This window comes from Tetrao urogallus (genome assembly GCF_951394365.1).
Source record: "Tetrao urogallus genome assembly, chromosome: 7".
Classification (NCBI taxonomy): Eukaryota; Metazoa; Chordata; class Aves; order Galliformes; family Phasianidae; genus Tetrao; species Tetrao urogallus.
In genome coordinates, this window is record NC_136820.1 from 35,884,752 (window position 1) to 35,905,276 (window position 20,525).

The window sequence follows — 20,525 nt, forward strand, 5'->3', positions numbered from 1 at the left end:
CACAAGTGCTCAGTGCCTCCTCCTGGAGTGGTATTAATGACATAATCTCACCAACATTTAGATGTCTGCAGTGTAGCTAACTTTATCTGAGTGAGCTAAGTTCTCATTGTTTTTGGAGGTCTAAATGTTGGGAACGGAGGCTGGAAACTGCATTGGTCAAATGGACAGCTCTGCAAAACTCCTCTACTTTTGTGGACAGGCTGTCCACAAGCTGTAAAAGACACTTTGACACTCATCTTCCTGATGACTATACTGTCATTATCTAGAGTGACAATTGGTCAGTTGGCAATTCTATGTAAATGCTCTTCAATTTACGTGTGCAACATTTAGTATTTAAGTCTGCAGTTGAACCCAACTTCATAGAATCGTGGAGTCATAGAATCAGAATCATAGAATTACAGAATCATAGAATGGCTTGGGTTAGAAGGGACCTCAAGGATCATGAATCTCCAACACCCCTGCCACAGGCAGGGCCACCAACCTCCCCATTTAATACTAGACCAGGCTGCCCAGGGCCCCATTCAGCGTGGCCCTGAACACCTCCAGGGACGGGGCATCCACAGCCTCTCTGGGCAGCCTATTCCCGCACTTCACCACTGTCATAATAAAGAACTTCTCCCTGATATCCAACCTAAGTTTTCCTTCCCATAACTTAAAATCATTTCCCTTGTACTGCCATTATCCACCTTTTCAAAGAGTTGACTCCCCTCCTGTTTATAGGCTTCCTTTAGATACTGAAAGGGTGCAATGAGGTCACCCCACAGTCTTCTCTACTTCAGACTGAATCAAGCCCAGTTCCCTCAGCCTGTCTTTGTAGGGGAGGTGCTCCATCCCTCTAATATTCTTTCTGGCTCTCCTCTGGACCTTCTCTAGCAGCGCTCTGTCTTTCTTGTATAGGGGCCCTAGACCTGGATGCAGCACTCCAGATGGGGCCTCAGGAGGGCAGAGTACAGAGGGACGATGACCTCAGTGTCCCTGCTGGCCACCCAATTCATGCCTGCCATTTCCAAAAAGTCTGTTTACAGGAAATATTTATTGAAAGGGAGTGATCTGAGAGTAAAGCAAGTTAGGCTGTCCAGATTATTCAGGTTCATTTTAATATTACAGTGCTGAATATTAGAATATGTTTCCTTCTAGGTTAATTTTTTATGCTGTAAAAGTCAAGGTATGCCATTTCACTTCACACTTTGAACCTTTTTTACAGCTTTTAAAAGAAGCTATAAGTTCTTTACACTTGCTTGATACTTCTGTGTAATGATATAATCAACTGCCTCTTTGGGAAGCAGATTTATTTCATGTGAAGTCAGTATCAATTACAGTCACGGGTAATTTTATGTTTATGGCATTATTTTACCATCAAAGACAGACTTCTAGCTTAGGACTTAGGTTTTCAAAGCAGCATAGTATGATTTCTGATTGTTTTCTGAATGCAGCAGAGAGAATTTAATCCTCAGTCCAGCCTGTGTGACAGGCAGAACCGTGCCTTGGTCAAGCAAATACCATTCCCTAGACTGGGAGAAAAAATTGCCAGTGAATTTTGGAGAATGCAGAAAGTCCTAGGCCTTTTCATTTATGCAGTACCTACACAGATAAACCGTGCTATAAGCTGAGCTCTGAACCTTGAGAAGATTCAAAGCGAAAAACAACAGCAAAAGCAGAACTTGCCAAACTTCTGCATCTTTTGCCTGGGACCTCCTTGAACAGAGCAAGTGCTGAGCTACCCATACAAACAGTGAGGCAGCCACATCTGCACCAGTACTGTATGTCCAGAGGCTGCATGGAGCATTTCCTTGCCCATCTTTTTTTCTGCTCAGAAAGTCTTTATGCTGTGTAGTGGACCTCTGTTCTGTGCCGGTTTCCACTGCATGTGGCTGTGGGTTTGATTGGGATGGAGTTAATTTTTTCCAGAGCAGCCTGCCTGGTGCTGTGGTTTAGATTTGTTACCTAGAAGGAGTTGCAAATATGCCTCTGTTTTAGATGTTGAGCATCAAGACCTTCTGTTTATCTATCAAAGTGGAGGGTTGTTAGTCAGGGTAGTATGGTTAGGTCATCTTTGGGCTTACTCCTACTGATCTCTTCCTAAAAAGTTCTGTGAGGGAGATGGGCACTTGGGTTCTCTCTTGAGCAGACTTGAGAGAATTTTTGGAGGAGTTTCTCCATAAGTGTACCCAATCAGCATCCTCTACCTATTTGCCTACAGTTTCTCTTTGTATGAGGCATGAAGCACACCCATGTTGCCTTCCGCTTGGGTGCAGGCAGGTCCAGAGGAAAAAAACGGTAACACAGAGGCACCATCAGCCATCTTAGTTTGGTATGTAGAGTCAGTGAGGGAATTATGCAGTTTTCTAGAAGCATGGTATATTGCTATCCCCCTTTGCTAATGTTTGTGGTTTTCTTTTTTTTTAATTATTGCCAACACAGCAGAAAATTCCAAATATTGCCAGCACTGCGTAAATTCTGTTGATAGGTCACCAATGACTCTCTGGGAGAAAGCAAAGGCAAATTAATACATTTAGGAGCAGTGCCATTTTTGCACAGCACATCACATTTTGGCATTGCTTGCTGAGGAGGTCTGTGGATTTGTAAGCAAAACTATGGCTAAAAAAAGGGAAAAACTACTATTTAATGAGTAGATCCAGTTGAACATTCTGATGGTGGACACTCTCCTAGCTGGTTTACAGACTTTAACCCAGAATCCAGAAGCTGCAGATGACTGTAGCTCACCAGCAGACTAAGGAGACTGAATCAGAAGTCTGAACAATAATAAATGCACAGATTATGGAGTGAAAGGCAGTCCTACCTACAAGAGATGATGGCAGCTCTGGGTGGCACTGATAACCTTACGTTTTGCATACCTTCCTTCAGTCTGCAGATGGATTCTTAAGGGCAAGGGCTGAACTGAGGGTAATTAACAGGACCTTGGAGCCAGGAAGAAAACCAGTTTTTCCTGAACAGTTTTTGAGGACTCAGTCTACAGTTTGTTAACCTGGAGCAGCAGATTTCATTTGATGCATGAAACTGATGTTAAGGACCAATTTTTTTTGGTCTAGTAGGCCTATGTCTATTAATACAACACGGTGAACTTCAGTGGTATTTGGCTTCTGTATTCCACCTTCAGGGAAACTAATATGAACCCCCTTATTCCCCTTCTTACCACACACATTTTAGGAAAATTAGGCAAATATCTCCCTATTATGATTTTGTGTCTTCTCTACTGCCTCTTAATCGTCATGAAAATAGTTGCTTTTGTCCATGGTTGAACTGCCAGCAATGATACTTCCCCCCTACAATTAGAATGAATGGGGAAGCTCTTTGTTGTTTCAGGCCCTCAACCTGATCTCAGCAAAATCAGGCTGACATCTTTTACTCTCACATCCTTTACCTCCCGTTTGTAAGTATATTCTTGCAGGTCAGCAGTGCTCATACAACAGACTGATAACTGTTCATCAGTCTTCTGCTTTGGATCAGTGACATTAACAGCACTTCCCTATCAGTATCTGAGTAGTGCACAAACTGGTTTAATTTGCATTGAAATTCATAGTTGTGCAGGATTCATTTCAGTACTCCTTCCAATACTGAACCAGTACCTCAACACATGGCTCGGCATTTCTTACTTTCAGAACTAACAGTGAAAATGTCAGGATTGCTCTTTAGACGCGTGCAAAATACAGGGAGACTCAACTTATCTTTGGAGTAGCCACCTTGTGAATCAGCCTCGTGATGATGCTGTGGGCAGAGTCCGTGGGTTAATTGACTTGAAGAAATGGCATAAATAATCCCAGTAATGCCAGAATACAGAAAGGCATTTTACAGCTATGAAAGTGAGCAGATTTGGGGCTTTTCAGAACAGGTTTCAGAGCTATTTAGTGACAGTATACGTTGTTTTCTTTTACTCAGGACAGTGATTTCTTCTTTCTTTTTTGGAAAGAGGTTTGTTCCACAGCCAGGGAAGGCACTAACATCAGGGAAGATGCTGACATGTGGGCTCTCCTGGCTCCTCAAAGACTGTGCTTCCATTGGCAAGTAGGAGAAGGAGAAAGATGAGTTTGGGTAGTTGAGATGAAACCAGCTGGGGAAGAGTTAAAAAGGCATCTAGCAGAGGCTGGGGGATGTGATGCCTTCAGAGTTTGCTTCTGGATGTTGATAAGAGTGGGAGCTAGATAAGACAGATTTTATTTTTGTCCTGATGTAACACTTGATTGCATTTACTGCCTTCAAGGAGGGAATGTTGAACTTTAGTCATGGAGAGAGCTGCTGATTAATCATAAAGTAATGACTAATTTGCTTTTTCCTTCTAAAAGGCGTTCACATTTTTGCCACGTTCTAGCATGGATTTGAATAAGAAACCTCCCAGAATGCTATATAAAGGACTTCCAAAGACTCAGCCTGTTAGTAACCCCTACTGGAATCACATAAGGTAAGAGTTATGAATCTCATTGGATAGTTTTGTAACTGTCATACTTAGTGTTAAAAGGTGAAATTCCTTCTTTTTCTATCAAATGCTATTTAAGTGCTTACTTAAAACCCATGCTTTCCAGTATCTTTGTGGTAAGAATAACAGTGTTGGGCTTTGCAACTTTAGGTTGGCAGTGAAATTAAAATATGCAATAGAAATAACATGGAAATCAATAGAGCAAAAGTAGAAATGAAAAGGAAATTTAACTTCAAATTAAATAATGCCTAAATTATGAACTGGAAATAAATAGAAACTGAAATTCAAACTATAAATTAATGAAGAGATTAATAGAAATAGAAACTGGATTCTCAAGTTAGCATGGGGGAAAAGATCCCAAATCACAGACGTGTTAATGATCATATTTATTTCTGACTCTTTGGGAGGGATCTCCAGTCCTAAAATCAGAGGTGATTTGGAAAGAGCAAGAAGCAAACTTTTTTTATGGCATTTTAGGATTATTATGATTGTTAAAATAGAATTTAATCCTAGAAAGCTAGATCCTGGCTTGGTTTTATTTGCTAGTTTGCCCCCTTACTTCCCTTCTAACAGTATGAATCGTTACAGTTGTTTTAATTACCCATTCCAAAGATAACCTCCCAGAAATCACAGATGTGATCTGTAGGGCTTTGAATCAGCTTTGTTTCTCCGTCACTGCAGTCAGTGACTCTGAAGGGGTCTTTGGGACCTACTGTGTTGTCACGGAGATGATAATCTTATCATTGCCAAGCATTAAAAAAAATTCCTTTCACTGTGAATCATCTCAGCTTTCTAGGCTGAAGGAAGCGCAGCAAGGGATCTGAGGCAGGCATTCTTTGGATTGAACTCATTTTTGTCTCCCAATTTGAATTCCAGAATTAAACAAACAAACAAAACAAACAAACAAAATCTTTCAAATCTATTCTGAGAAATTTCATTTGATACAATTTTTTTCCTTACCATTATGTTGTTAAAAAATGTCACGGTTTTGTTTCAAATTTCTCCTCAACAAAAGCTTTCTCCTTGAAGCTGCAGGTGGGATGCAAGGCAAGCGATTCCAGGGGCTGTAGTGGTGCTATTTGGAGATTGACCACTGTCAGGAATACAGAGATCTCTTCGCTAGCTGTTGGTAGCCTTGAGCATAGTCTGTGGGAGTTCTCTTATGGAACTTCACCAGCGGAAGGCAATTCAGAGAAAAGCCAGGCAGCCATGGGATCCAGCAAAGCAATGCCCAGAATAGGATTTTCTCTCCAAGCGCTTTTTCAGAGTGTGGATGAAGCAACTTTTGTTCCTTCCCTTATTTGATAGTTTGTTGACTGTTTAGCTGGTCTGACTTTAACTGGTAACATGCAGAGCCTGCTTGGTAACTGTGTTTTACGCTGAAGAGCAGACGAGGTGGTGATGGGTGTATCTGAGGCTAAACAGCAAAAAGAGTGTCTGTGGATTAGGGAGTCTGAGGAATTAGTTAGGGGCTTTCCTCTAAATGTAGAGTGAATGAGAAATACCCCTCAGGTTGGCCACCTTTCTCATTGCAGCCAAAAATAAGTCATTCAAAATAAGCCATCCTTTGAGCAAATATGTGTACTTACGTGAAGATCATCTTTTAAACTAATATTTATCTTATGGTTAATGTAAAGTTGTTTGATCTGAGTTTTGTTTCTAACTGCGTTGTGCTGCCCAGATGATGAAGATGGAGACAGGAGATGAAATTGCTATTGTGGGAATAGCATGCAACTTTCCCGGAGGTAAGTTTTGAGTAAATAGAAGGCAGGATGCTGACTGAATATTGAAAAGCACAGTCACTTGTTAGCATTGATGTGGAGTAAAATAGCATGTTTCCCCCTTAATTTGGCAGAGTTCATGGCTTTGCTACTTGTAGGATCTTTCTGAATGATCTCATTATGGTGAAAATGAGTTCGTTTGAATTTGTCCATTGAGAGCGAGAGCTGCAGTGTTCGCTGTGGGCAGGGCTTTGAGCTGCATGCATGAAACTCATGCAGACAAACCAAACGTGTCAGGGATGATTTGGGGTTATTGCACGTGCACCGGCCAGATGATCATGCACAGGTGTAGGACTGTGCATCCATAGGGACATTTGTATTGTTAGGTTAGATGGATGGAGACATTTAGGTAGCTGGCTGGTGGACTGAGCATGGGTGTTTAGCCTCAGGTGAGATTGCTGTCGTCCAGTAACTATTCCTGACAGTTCCGGTGCCCGATGTCCCACATCAGCTAGAGCTGAGCTGGTCAGTACTTGGTCATGTAACAGGTTAGCACTGCTTGCAGAGTGAGCGTGGATGAGGACTTACGAATAGTGGAGAAAGCTGAAGCTGGGAGGAGATGGAATGTGTGTTGGAACATTGATGCCGTGTTATTTTGCTATCTGCCATATTATTTTTCTTAAACAATCTTCAGAGTTTTCAAGGAATTAATTTGGTGGGTTAACTTGCTTTTAAGCATGTAGTGAAAAGATGAGTCGTTCCTTCCCATATTTGTGTCACCAAAACATGATGGTTTGTTTGTCTGTAGCAATTACATTTCAGCTACCTAGATTTATACGTAGGAGTTTCAGGTAACAGAATGTGTTTTTCTGAATGAGCATGACAAAAGGGAATGCATAATGTAATCTTTTTTGCCATATTTGTACAACAGGTGAAGGAATTGAGAATTTCTGGAAAGTGCTGGAGGAAGGCAAAAACTGCACAGTAGAAATCCCCCCAGAGAGATTTAATACCGAAGAGTGGTACGATCCAGACAGTAACAAGCCAGGAAAAATGTATACAACACGAGCTGCTCTTCTCAATGAGTGAGTGTGTTACTGTGCTGTGCCACAGATTTTTTTCTGTATCTAGTCTGATGTGTCCAGCCTTTCAGAGAGAGCAAGCTGCAGGGAGATATTATGAATTGGACGTAGAAACAGTTTTCTTTCATCTCACACAATGAACTTGTAGTTTTCAAATTGCAGGAGTTCCTGTATCATGACAGTTATGAGCACATTTCTTTGCAGGCCACGATCTTTGAATGCATAATGCAACTTTACGATCATTCTTGTCATGTGTTGGGATGCAACCAGTCGTGCAATGGATGTGTACTTTTTGAGTACACACATGCACCTGCGTTAGGTATGAAGGTGTGCATTTCAGATCTGAGGTGGGCTACAGCCTGCCAAAGGATTTGTAAAGCCCAGTTATGGCCTGTGGAAGAATGCGGCAGAGTATGGACTCAGAGTACAGTCTGCCTTAGGAGTCTTGCCCAGTTTCAGTTTGAAGGTTGACCAGATCTGCTGGACCTCAGGCACTAATCTTGTGTACATAAATACTGGTTTAAGATCCTTCTGAACAAAGAAGTCATGGAGATTTGAACTGTGGTGTGTATCTTTTCACTTGTGCCCCAGTGTTTCCTGTCAAATTACATTAGATATGTGCTTTTTTTTTGTTTTTTCTCTAATATATAAAGACAGAATTAATCTTATTGGGCCCTGGGAATAACACTTAATGGGTTAGGATCAGAATTACTCAACTATTTTTTCTCCTTTCAGATATTTTATTTTTTGGTTAATTCAAGAGATGACAGAAAGCCATACAAATGTGATCTTTGAATAAAAGCTAAAATCTGGGCTTAATTATTTTTAACTGTGGGCCTATTTTAAAGATTTTTAAGACAGAAACACTACAAAAACACAATATATTTTTAGATTATTGTTAGAGAAAAAGAGAGGTATCTTCTGGGAGCATCTGAGCTGATCCCATACATATTTAAATTGTACAGTCATATGTCTATATTGTCTTTAAATTGTTTGGAAGTTAGTCATAACTTGTTGACTAGGTCAACATTGCAGCAAAGGGGTCTCATTGTGCAAGTTTTGATAGCGTGAGGAATGCTGTTGGTACCAGTATGATAATCTACCAGTGTGTAAAAAAAAATGAAAATCAATGAATGGTATTCTATCTGAAATGTAGAATAGTTGATAAAAATATATATTTTTGTGGCAGAAAATAAAGCATTCTTGTCCCAGTCTTTTTTTTAAATTTCATAAATGTGAACAGTATCACTTACTGCTTTGCTTTTTGTGACATTGCAAAAGAAAAAGCTGGTAATCTATGTATTGCATACATATTGTGCTTTTTTCTAATTCATGTATTTTAGATTTAACACATTTGACAACCAACTATTTGGAATAAATAGTATGGAAGCTGAATGCATGGATCCACAACAGAAGTTATTGATAGAATGCACATACAAAGCACTGGAGGATGCAGGAGTCCCTGTAGAAGCCATCAGTGGCACCAAAACAGGTGTTTTTGTTGGTAAGAGAAAAATTATAGTGAAGAATATCCATTCTACCCTCATGAAATTGATCACCCCTTTGTAAACTGTGTGTCGCTGGCCTAGGAGATGTTAAGGCTACTGTATTATGACTAGTTATTTTTGAAGACAGACTATTAGGTCACTCTAGAAATTCATAACATAATTAATGTATCTAATTTTAGGTGTCCCTGTTAATATCTTGAGGCACCAGTGTTGGCACAGAAAGCAATCTCAACTCCGCCTAGCCCTTTCTGCTAAACACCTTGATGTTTAGCAGTATACTGTGGTTAAGGTGTTGTGGAGGTTAAGATAGTTTGAAAGCAGCAGAAATTCTTATGTAGATATTGGTATACTACCAAGGTGTACTTGTCCAGCTGCTGATTGTCATAGAATCATAAAATCATAGAATGGCTTAGGTTGAAAGGAACCTCAAGACTCATCAGGTTTCAGCCTACATGTCACAAGGCAGGGTTGCCAACCTCTAGATCAAGTCTTAGATCAAGCTGCCCATGGTCCCCTTCAGCCCCCCTCCATGGCCCCCCTCCACCCTGGCCTTAAACACCTCCAGGGATGGGACATCCACAACCTTTCTGGGCAACTTGTGCCCAGAAAACCAGTGCCCACCTCACCACTCTCTCAGTAAAAAAACTTCCTGTCATCTAATCTAAGTCTCCCCTCTTTTAGTTTAAAGCCATCCCCCCCCTTGTCCTATCACTATCTACCTGCATAAAAAAAAATTCATTTCCCTTATGTTCATTGTCTTCCTTTAAATATTGGAAGGCTGCAATGAGGTCTCCCTGCAGCCTTTTCTTTTCTGGGCTGAACAAGCCCACTTCCTTCAGCCTGCCTCCACTGGAGAGGTTCTCCAACTCTCTGATCATCTTTCCTTCCCACCAGGTGCTCAGTCACTGTTTCAGGCTGTGACTTAGCATTTCCACTACAAGGGTATATACTCAATCCTATCATCTATGTTATTAATAAAGATGTTAAAGAATATCAGTCCCAAGACAAACCTCGGGGGAATACCACTTGCTTTGTGCCTTCGCCTGGACATAGAACCATTGACCACAACCCTCTGGCTGTGGCCTTCCAACCAATTCCTTATATAACAAATAGTCCACCCTTCAAATCTTTTTATCCCCTATTTAGATATAAGGATGTGGAATCAAATTCAAGGTTGTACATTCCTTTGGTTTGGTCAGGGTAACGTGACATGTATTTGTATTGTTACAGGCCTTATGAATCGAGACTTTGAAATCATAAGAAGCAAATCAGTAAGTGAAATAAATCACTATGTTGGTACAGGAACAGCAATGAGCATAGCTGCTAATAGGGTCTCCTTCACATTTAATCTGACTGGACCATCGCTGACAGTTGACACTGCTTGTTCATCATTTCTTTTTGCCCTGCATTACGCCTTGCGAGCAATGAAATCAGGTAATGGGACTGAAGAGATGGTAGGCAAAGAAATTAGAATTAATGCTGTATGAAATTGCAGAGGTATATATATATTATCCTGGGATTTGTGTTACATAACTTCTGAAGTTATGTGCTCTAGCTATTTTGAAGAACTAAGTTACAGTATTATTTCATGTTTTTATTCTTCCTGAGATGTGATTAATACCTTCATGTTCACCAGTAGGTGCTTTAATGGATTCCAGTGCCTCAGAAATATGCACTGTACCTGCAGAAGCAGTAATCTTTTACTGTGAGGAATTCTGTTACTTTCTCTAACATAGCCTGATGTAATTTTAGATAATTGTATTGGGTACTTTTTCAACAACCAGTCACAATGACAGATTCCAATCTCAACAATTAAAATATCACAACTAACTTTTAGTATCAGTGAAGTCTTTCTGTAATATCTGTCTTTTCAATCAACTAAGTTACAGTTAATGTGTTTCTTTCTGTGACCTTGAACATCTCAACTGGAATATGTTTCTGTTTTACTCTAGGAGATTGTGAGGCAGCTATTTGTGGTGGTGTGAACAGCATAATCGCTCCCAGTACTTTTGTGTCTCTCAGTAAAGCAAAAATGATCTCTCCAGATGGAATGAGTAAACCCTTTTCCAAAAAGGCAGATGGCTACGGAAGGGGAGAAGGCTGTGGTGTTGTTTTCCTCAAACCACTGAAAAAGGTAAGATTGTTTGTGAAGAAGCCTAAAATAAGCCTGGCTTCTTACCTGAATTTTGTATATCCATTTCTTGTAATTACTGTAGCAAAAAGCATTTCTAATATAAGCTTCTTATTAGCATTAGGAAAACATTTATGCTTTTCTTCTAGCGTGGGAAAGATCACAAATGTAAGCTTACTGATGGTTCTTTTCCTCGCAGATAGATAAAGCATGATATGATTAAAGATGATTTTCTGTTTCTATGAAACAGGCAATGGAAGACCACAGCAAAATCTGGGGTGTTATAAACATCAGTGCAGTCAATCAGAATGGTAGGTCTATAACGCCGATCACAAGGCCGTCTCAAATAGAGCAGGAGAAGTTACTGCGCAGCATTTATGAAGGTCATGTGGATCCCTCAGTTGTGCAGTATATTGAAGCTCACGGGACGGGAACTGCTGCTGGAGACCCCACGGAAGCTGAAAGCCTTGGCAATGTCATCTGTAGAAACAGACCTTCACAAGTTCCTGCTCTGAAAATTGGTTCGGTGAAAGGAAATATTGGCCACACTGAATCAGCTGCTGGAGCAGCAGGTTTGATCAAAGTGCTCCTGATGATGCATCATGGAAAGATTGTTCCATCTTTGCATTACTCAAAGGAGATGAGCAGCATCGATACAGAGAAGTTAAACCTTGCCATTCCCACCGCGGTGGAGCCCTGGGAAGATTCCGGTGAGTACGGAAGAGTAGCTGGCATCAACTGCTTTGGATTTGGAGGAACCAATGCCCATGTTGTAGTCAGGCAGGTTAAGCAGCCAGAGCCTCTTCCTGCCTTTAAGAGGCCGCTGGAATTAGTCCTGCTGTCCGCAGCATCAGCTAAGTCCCTTCAGATGACAATGGCAGACACAGCTGCGCATCTGAGTACAAGAAACTGCGTAACTCTGCCAAGCCTGGCCTATACATCTGCCTGCAGAAGAAGCCATGCCAACTACAGGTACCGAAAAGCATTTGTGGCAAACTCTCTCCGACACTTGCAGCAAGAAGTTACGTCGGCAGCAAGCACTGACTTTGCCACGTCAAAGGTGGAGCCTCAGCTGGTGTTTGTGTTCTGTGGCAACGGCGTAACACTGAAGGAGTTCAGTGAGGCACTGCTGAGCTCAGAGCCGGTGTTCAGAGACAAGTGTAAGGAAGTAGAAGCGCTCTTTCGCAAACACGCTCCCATCAGCCTTCTGCCAGCAAGAGGTCGCAGCTCAAAGGAGTTGCTGAATCCAGAGCTCTCCCAGCCCATGCTCTTTGCCCTGCAGGTTGCCTTAGCTTCTCTTCTAAAGTACTGGGGCATTAAGCCAGTGGCTGCAGTTGGCCATTCCGTGGGGGAAGTTGCCGCAGCACATTTTGCAGGCTACCTTTCCCTGGCAGATGCGGTCAAAGTGATATATCACCGGAGCAGGCTGCAGGCCAAGACTGCCAGGGGCAGAATGCTGGTGGTTGGAAACATCCCCGTTCAAGAGATTGCTGAACATCTGCATCGCTACTCGGGAAAGGTGTGCATTGCAGCTTTCAACAGCCCAGTTTCCTGCACCTTGTCTGGAAATCCAGATGATGTGGACTTGGTCCAGAAAGATTTAGCAGAAGCTTTCAGCCACAGAAACATCTTTCTTCATGTCTTGAATGTCCCAGCTGCCTACCACAGCCCTAGCATGGATGTGATACTTGGGGAGTTGGAGCAGAGCATAGAGCCTTTAGAGGAACAGAAGGGTGATGTTGAAGTAATTTCAACTCTGACCGGGGCAGCTGCTTCTGCAAATGACTTCACTCGTGGCAAATTCTGGGCCCAGCATACTCGTGAGCCAGTTGCTTTCACTCAAGCCATAGCAACTGCAGCTAGAGACAAGGAAAATGTAGTGTTTGTTGAAATAAGTCCTCATAGAGCGTTGCAGAGAAATATAAAAGAGACTCTAGGGAAAGTCACCAAGGTTTTCCCTTCTCTGCAGTCTGATGCAGAGTATCAGGCACTCTTTAGTTTGGTTGGAAATCTGTTTGAATTGGGCTATAATCCCAACTGGCACCACTTTTATGATGGATATCAAAGCATTCCAGTGACCATTCCACGATATCAATTTGATCGTAAAAGAGCTGTGGCTTCTCTGGATACCCGCCAACAAGCAAACCAAAGAGACGTTGGCTCTGGTCATCCTTTGATTTATGTCATCAACAGTGACAACACGCAGTTTGGCTGCCTGCTCTCCCAGGACACCACATCCTACTTATATGAGCACAAGAACAACGGTGTGGCTTTAGTTCCTGGTGCTTTTTATGTGGAGCTTGGTCTGGCCTGCGTGATGAGCAGCTCAGGACCTAAAATGCCTCTGAGTGCTTGCCAGATGAGCGTCAGTTTTTCAGCGCCGTGCGTTCTCACACAGAGTTCCCAAGTCTTGAATATCAATCTGAGTCCACATAAAGCAGCGACAGCCTTTGAGATACTCTCTTCCTCCAACGCAGTTTACGCTTCAGGCCAAGTTAGAAAGGTGCCTGAGGCTGTTGTGGAAGAAAGCACCATCTCCTTCCAAGAGGTCTATCACAGATGCACGTCAGTGATTAGCACAGAGAAGGTCTATGAAGCACTGTCTCAGATTGGCTTTCAGTATGGCTCCGTATTCAGGCAGCTCAGGGATGTGCATTATTGCCAGGAACTAAAGGAAGCTATAACAAGCATCAAGGTGAACAAGGAGACTCTCGGAGAGATGTACAGCTACTGTATCCACCCAGTGCTGCTGGACTGTTTTATGCAGATGACTGCTGTCATGATCTCGAGCACGCAGCAGTCCAGAGCAGGCTTTCCTTCAGGGATAGGCAGCCTGGTGGTGCTGCGACCTCTGGAGGAAGAAATGATGATATATATGAGAACAAGCAAATCCATTGGGAACTGCTTTGAGGTCTGTGGATGCTTCATGGACAAACACGGGTCCGTTTTGGCTGAACTCAAGCGTGTTGCCATCACTTTCATGAAACCAGCGTCTTCCAGAGACAATGAGTTCATGTTTGAAAACAAGTGGTCAGAAGTTTCTCCGTCAAAGATGATTGGTCATGTAGAAGCAGTGCCTAGAGTCCTAGTGTTTGCTGACAAATTTGGGATAGCTGAGCAGCTCAGAAAATATTTGCATCCCGATTCCAGATATGTTATGTATGAAGACTGGGAATCCCTCTTGGAAGCCCACGCAAGGAATAAGATGAAAGCAGAGGTTGAGGATTACAATGAAGTTCTCTTCCTGTGGGGAATTCAAAAGGTGAATGAAGAGCTCCCAAGTAAGGTGGTCGACCAGCTCTCCAAGTGTTGTGAAGCCTATCGCCAAGTTATCGTGGCGTTAAGAGAGAAAAGGTCTCCCTGTTCAATCCGAGTGATCAGCTACAGAACAACAGAAAGAAATGTAGACCACGTTAACTGTGGGTTTGTATTGCATGGCATGACCAGAACTTGTGTTGTTGAAGTTCCAGAAATCACGTTTCAGATAATTGACCTCAGCTCTTCCAGCTCCCTGGACATCTCAACATTATCAGATGTCCTTGTCAAATACAGAGGAAAGGATTATCCGGAAGTCTACATCAGCCAAGGAAGAATTTATGCATCTGAAATCAAACGCACTCCTTTTGTAGATGAAGATTACAGCCAGCGTGTACGGTCTCTCCAGAATTCAGAAACATTCACTTTGTACACTGCTGATCCATACTCAGCAAAAGACTTGTCTGCTGAACTATCCACCAGCACTGCTACTCAGCTGGAAAATCAAAGTGTAGAGATTCAAGTGGATAAGATCTGTATCCACTCTGAAGATTATTTTCCCATTAGTGTTTCTAGTCATAACTTTGGCAATGCACTCTACTGGAATTCCCAAGCAGCAGACAAACACAGACTTTTAGCTCTTGATTTCAGTGGCACAGTCATTGCAATAGGCACAGCTGTGAAGAAGGTTAAAGTGGGTGATCGCGTGGTTTCATGTTATCCGGCAGCTGCATCATCCAGAATTCAGGTCCCAAGAACTGTTTGTTTAAATGTAAAGAAATTTCCGTGCTTTCAGACCGTCCCTTGTGTGTCCTACTTCATCATTGCATGGGAGATCTTAAACCAGAGGTTACCCAAGGGGAAGCACGGCAGAACTTTGGGAATTATTTCTACAGAACCATCATCAGTGTTATGCCGTGTTCTTTCTGTGGCAGCAGAAGAGGTGGGCTGGAAAACAGTACTTGCAAGGCCCACTCCTGATATGTTGCAGCATATAAATGCATGCAATGCCCTTGTTGTTCTTCCTTCAGTAGGGAGACTGTCTCAGGAGGATTTCGCACACATGTACTGTCTGAAAGATGTGGTGATAGTATGTGGCCATCAGCAATCGGAATGTATTCAGAGCGTCAGTGGACTTGATCATGAACATATCAGCTTTCATATTCTCATCCTTAGCAGTATCTTCCAGAAGGCATCTCTAAAGGAACTCCAAAAGGCGGTGCGGGTGTGGATCGGTTCTTTAGATATGAAACGGTTTAGACATCTACCAGGCTCTGTCTTCCAGCAAACTGAGAACTTTGAAAGGCCGCAGTCTGTGGTGTGCTCTTTTACCTGCAAATCCGTCCCACTTGCTGTACTGCGAAAGCAGAAGGACATCCCTGTTCTTTCAGATATCCCATTGTATGGATCTGAGAAGAAGATATTTAAGCCGAACGCTGTTTACGTAGTAGCAGGGGGGCTTGCTGGCCTTGGCTTTGAAACTGTGAAATTCATTGCGGCGAATGGAGGAGGGTGTATTGCAATACTGTCCAGGAAAATTCCAAGCAAGGAGAAGCAAGAAGAGATGAGGGATTTGCAGATGAAGTATGAAGGCAGCAAAATAGTGTTTGTGCAGTGTGACATTACTTTGACCAGCAATGTTGAGGAAGCTTTCCAGATCATTGCAAAATTATTTGAAGGGTGTCCAATCAAAGGTGTCTTTCAAAGTGCTGTTGTTTTACATGATGGTCGTCTTGAAGTTCTGAAGTTTGCTGACTTTCAGAAAGTGCTAAGCCCCAAAGTGGCCGGGACCCTAAATCTCCATTGGGCTACAAGAGGCCAACAGCTTGACTACTTTGTGTGCTACTCCTCCGTTACTTCCTTTCTAGGAAACTCCACGCAGGCAAACTACGCAGCTGCAAACTCTTTCCTGGACGTCTTCTGCCTCTACAGGAGGAACTGTGGTCTTTCTGGCCAGTCCATCAACTGGGGTGCTTTGAACCTCGGCATATTGCTCAATCAAAACCAGATTCAGAACATTCTGGGATCCAAGGGCATAGATATTCTGGAAGTGCATGAGATTCATGAGTATCTCAAGAAGAGCTTACTTTCAAATAACCCTCAGCAAGCTGTTGTCAAATTAAATTTTACAACTTTATTTAATCATGTTTTTACTCGGATTATTTCACTTAAAAATCGGTTTACATCACTCATGTTAGAAGAATTTGGAAGCAAGCTTGAACCCCCTGAGAAATCTCAAGTCCAGGATACTGCTTCAGTCAAGTCTGAAGACTATATTACCTCACTGATGGCTGACCTCACTGGACTGAACCCAGATGAACTGGCCATGAATACTCCACTTTCATCATTGGGCATAGACTCTATGTTAGCCATGACAATTCAGAACCGCGTCTTTCAAGAAAGAAAGGTGGACATACCTCTTCTGAAACTACTTGATCCTCACACCACTCTGTCAAGTTTAGTAGTAGTTTTAGGAGAAACAACCAATGCAGATGGAACTGTAGAGAAAAAAACGTCTGCAGTTGCAAGTGGAGAACATGAGATTCGGCTATAGGAATCATTTCTTTCAATAATTATGTAAAGATGATTAGACCCTTTGCAGGATTTCAGTAATTTTCTGATTCTTGTTAAAGGTATAAATTGGATATCTTTTTAATGACTGTTTTTAGATGTTGTGAATTTAAGGGTTTTCTTTTTCAACAATTTAGAATTTGTATTTTGCTTATACAAAAATTTTAAAAATTGTCAGTAAAACAACTGTATTTGCTAGCCTTTTATGAAAGATCATATAAATGAAAATAGCAACATTTTTTAAAACGCAAAACTGCAAGTGTATCTCTGTGCTGTTTTAGTTTTTATCCTTCCCGCACCCTCTAATTTTAAATGTTCCTAATAACAACAATTGCCCTTACTTTACTTCCAAGAGAAAATACTAACTTTGCCCGTAGTACACTGAGGAAACATTGTCAATAATTGATTAAAATGAGGACAGTGTCCTTGTATTGTTTATCCATTTTATATCCAGTTACCACTTCCCATCAGATTTCTCTTGCAGTTCTGGCAGCATCTGGACTTACCTAATACAGGGATGGCACATCACCTGGCTGAGAAGGGAAGCCACCTCTGTAATAGTGGAACTAATGCATGGCTTGCTTGCATGCTAATGAGCATGGACGTCACTTACAGAAAGAACACATCCATCCCCTGAAGCCGTCTCTTCTTCAAGCAAAACAAGCACAGTTTCCTCAGGAACTCCTCATAGCTCTGGTGCTCCAGTTCCCAACCATCTTGATGACCCTCTGGCTGAAGTCGAGTTTATTGTCAGTATCTTTCATAAATTGGGCAGGCGGCTGTGATTTGTTCAAAACTGAACCAACATTAGATCCTTTTGTTATTTTATGTGAGAAAAGGTCATTTGCACACCCATGAAGAGCAGAAAGAGTCAATGGTAGGTGATGGAGCCTAGTTTATTTTCCTCCCATGGCTGTGCCCAGGCCTATCATAAGAAGAATTCACCTATTAAAGGCCCCTCCCCATACATCCAAAGGAGCACAGAGAGCACAAAGGCACAATGACAACCAAGAAGCCAAATTAAGGACTCAGAGGAAGAGATATCCTGCTTGGGACCATCTCAGTGCTATCTCAGGGGAGCCTCAGCCCCTGTGTCAAGGTATGACAAGCCATCAAGACCAGACTATACTGGAACAGCCTTTGAACTGAGGGAGGTTACTGCCTAGGGCTAGTGGGACGCCTCATGGTACTCAGGGAAAGAATATTTCAGGACTGCACTTGTGTGTCATTTAGGAGAAGAACACAAGTTTATAAAAGAGAGGGATCTAGGTGATTTGAGGAGCAACAAGCATGGGGGACAGAGGGATAAGGAGATAAAGCAAGCCTGTTGTGTGCCAGCGGATGGCTGATCATTACATTTGGCCATGCTTTATAGCTGATCAGTATATCTACCCTTCTGTCCTATCTTCTTCCTAAATTCCTTTCAATCTCTTCTCCTGGGTGAAAGACTCTCTAACTTGTGTGTATGCGTATGATGTTACTGATATAGGTAAGAAACTGTGTGTTTCAGGGTAGAGCTCTGAAGAACTCTGCTTGTAACTGGTCTTTGGAAAGAATGTGAACCTTCACTTTTTGAACCTGATGATGCAGCCAAATTTTCACCACAGGACTAGTCCAGTCAATGAGAGCATAATATCCCAACTAGTAATAGCTGCCAAGAGTGCCAGCTCAACAAATGCTACCTCTTGTCCTCTCTTTTGCTTCAAATATGAAGAAAAAGTCAGGCACACTTACTACGGACAGGCATGATTAGCTTTTCTTATTTGACCGAGGCACATGAAACCTCACTGAAGAAATCATGTAGGGAGCAGTCAAGTCCCTTGCAGAACGAGAAGTATGAAAGATGGCTATTTCTCAGAGGCTGCCCTCATTGCAAATGTCCCTTGGTCCTTTAGATCTCATTGCAAAATGTCTCTTGGTCCTTTGGGTGCATGATTATCTCACAACGATGAAGCCCCAGAATGGCTTGGCAGATGATTTCTTGCCAGTAGTTTCATCATGACTGGCAGTAGCAGACACAACTGCCTTTGATCGCTGGAACTACTGTAAAAGAATTAGCAAATGAGTGTTCAAGGAATCCAGTGTAGGGCGGTTGCTAACAAAATCCTTGATATTCAAGAAGTGTCCTGAAATCCATCCCCTTATATTCTGAAACTGTTCAACTGGCTGTTTCATCAGAATCAGGAAGGGGAAGCAAGAGATATATGTTGATGCAGTATGATGACCAGAATTAGATATCCTAATTATTACATGATTTAGCAGAGCTGGGGAAGGGAGATCTGTCAGGTCTTCTAGTCATGCTTTGAATAGGGGGGCTAAATCTCAAGGGTGTAGTATTGCTGAATGATTTAAGTTGGAAATGACCTCTGGCAGCCATCTGGTCAAGCCTGTTGGCCACAGTAAGGCCACCAGTTGGATTGCTTGTAGCCTATTCTTGTGAAGTCCTAAATATCTCCAAGTATGTAGATTCCACTGCCTCTCTGAGCAACCTGTCCTACTGTTTGATTACTGTCACTGTGAACATTTTTGGCCCATAGAGCTAATCAGTGTTGTCCAAACACTTCTTGATATCTGACAGGCTTTGTGCCTTGACTGCCTTAGGGAGCCTGCTCCAGTGCCCAACCACCCTCTCAGCGCCAAAACTTTTTGTAGCCAGCAGGTCAATAGAAGCGATTGTCCCCCTCTACTCTGATTTCATGAGACCCCATCTGGAGTACTGTATACAAATCTGTTCCCCAAAAGAAGAAAAATGTGGAAAAGGTCCAGAAGTAAGCCATAAAGATGTTCAGAAGCTGGGCTTGTTCATCTTGGAGAAGAGAAGGTTCTGAAGAGACCTCTCTGCAGTCTTACACTAATTAAAGGGTCTTATAAAGAAGACCAAGAGCAGCTTTCTCCAAGGACAGACAGTGATAGGATGAGGGAGAAGAATGTTAAATAAGAAGGGGAGATTCAGGTTAGATGTTAAAAAGAAATTCATTACTCAGAGGGTGGTGAGGCACTGGAACAGGTTGCCCTGAGATGATGTGGATGCCTGGAGGTATTCAAGACCAAGCTGGACCAAGCCCTGGACATACTGTAGAGAGTCCAGTGAAAGGCAGTACTGGACCTGGAGCATCTTTCCTATGAGGAAAGGCAGAGGGAGTTGGGACTGTTCAGCATAATGCAGAGAGGACTCAATGTCTAACAAACACCTGAGATGAGGATGCAAAGAGGATGGATCCTCCCAGCTGATTCCAGAGCTTGTATCCCCAGCTCTTGAGGCTGTTATACACATTCAGCACTGTAGGCAGTGAAGCTGGGTTAAGTACACATGAACATCTCACGTACACCTTCACATTGTGTAGTTGTAATCTGTTGATCAAAGCCTTAGTAAAGTCAGGTCTGACCACGAGGCCAAAGCACCAACTCTGGCTGGCTGAATGCACTGCTGCTTTCTGGCTTTCTCTTACCCAAGCTGCCTCTGCTGGGCCAGCAGCAGTGCCCAGCCATGCACTATGGGGAAAGCCAGGCTCTCATCACCTCCTGGTGGCACTTGTGTTCTGAGGGAGTGCTAGGGCAGCTCCTGCCTTCCACATCTTTGCTTTTGGTTGCTGCTCAGGATCTGCCATAAAGGGGCCAGAATATGTGAATAAAACCAAGAGCGTTCTAACCCCCACACAGTAAGAACAATAAGAAAGCTGATTTTGAAAAAGGCTCTGGAGATGTGCATTTCAGCTGCAGCTGGCGCAGGGAGCATTTGGCAGTCCTACAGCAGCAGGTCGCAGTGCAGAGGAGCACAGCAGTGGCAGGGTGCTGAGGGCCCTTTTGCTTCTGCCTGCCAAATGT

General features: G+C 42.6%; 1 protein-coding gene across 1 annotated transcript; it reads left to right on the plus strand.

Moving 5' to 3' along the window:
• Nucleotides 1–6,116: 6,116 nt before the first annotated feature.
• On the plus strand, nucleotides 6,117–16,683 carry LOC306948468 (uncharacterized protein; the record flags this gene model as incomplete). Its single annotated transcript, XM_079538106.1, has 6 exons — nucleotides 6,117–6,177; nucleotides 7,085–7,238; nucleotides 8,579–8,739; nucleotides 9,974–10,177; nucleotides 10,696–10,877; nucleotides 11,125–16,683. 6 exons carry the CDS (start codon nucleotides 6,117–6,119, stop codon nucleotides 16,681–16,683), a joined length of 6,321 nt encoding a protein of 2,106 aa, XP_079394232.1.
• Nucleotides 16,684–20,525: the final 3,842 nt, after the last annotated feature.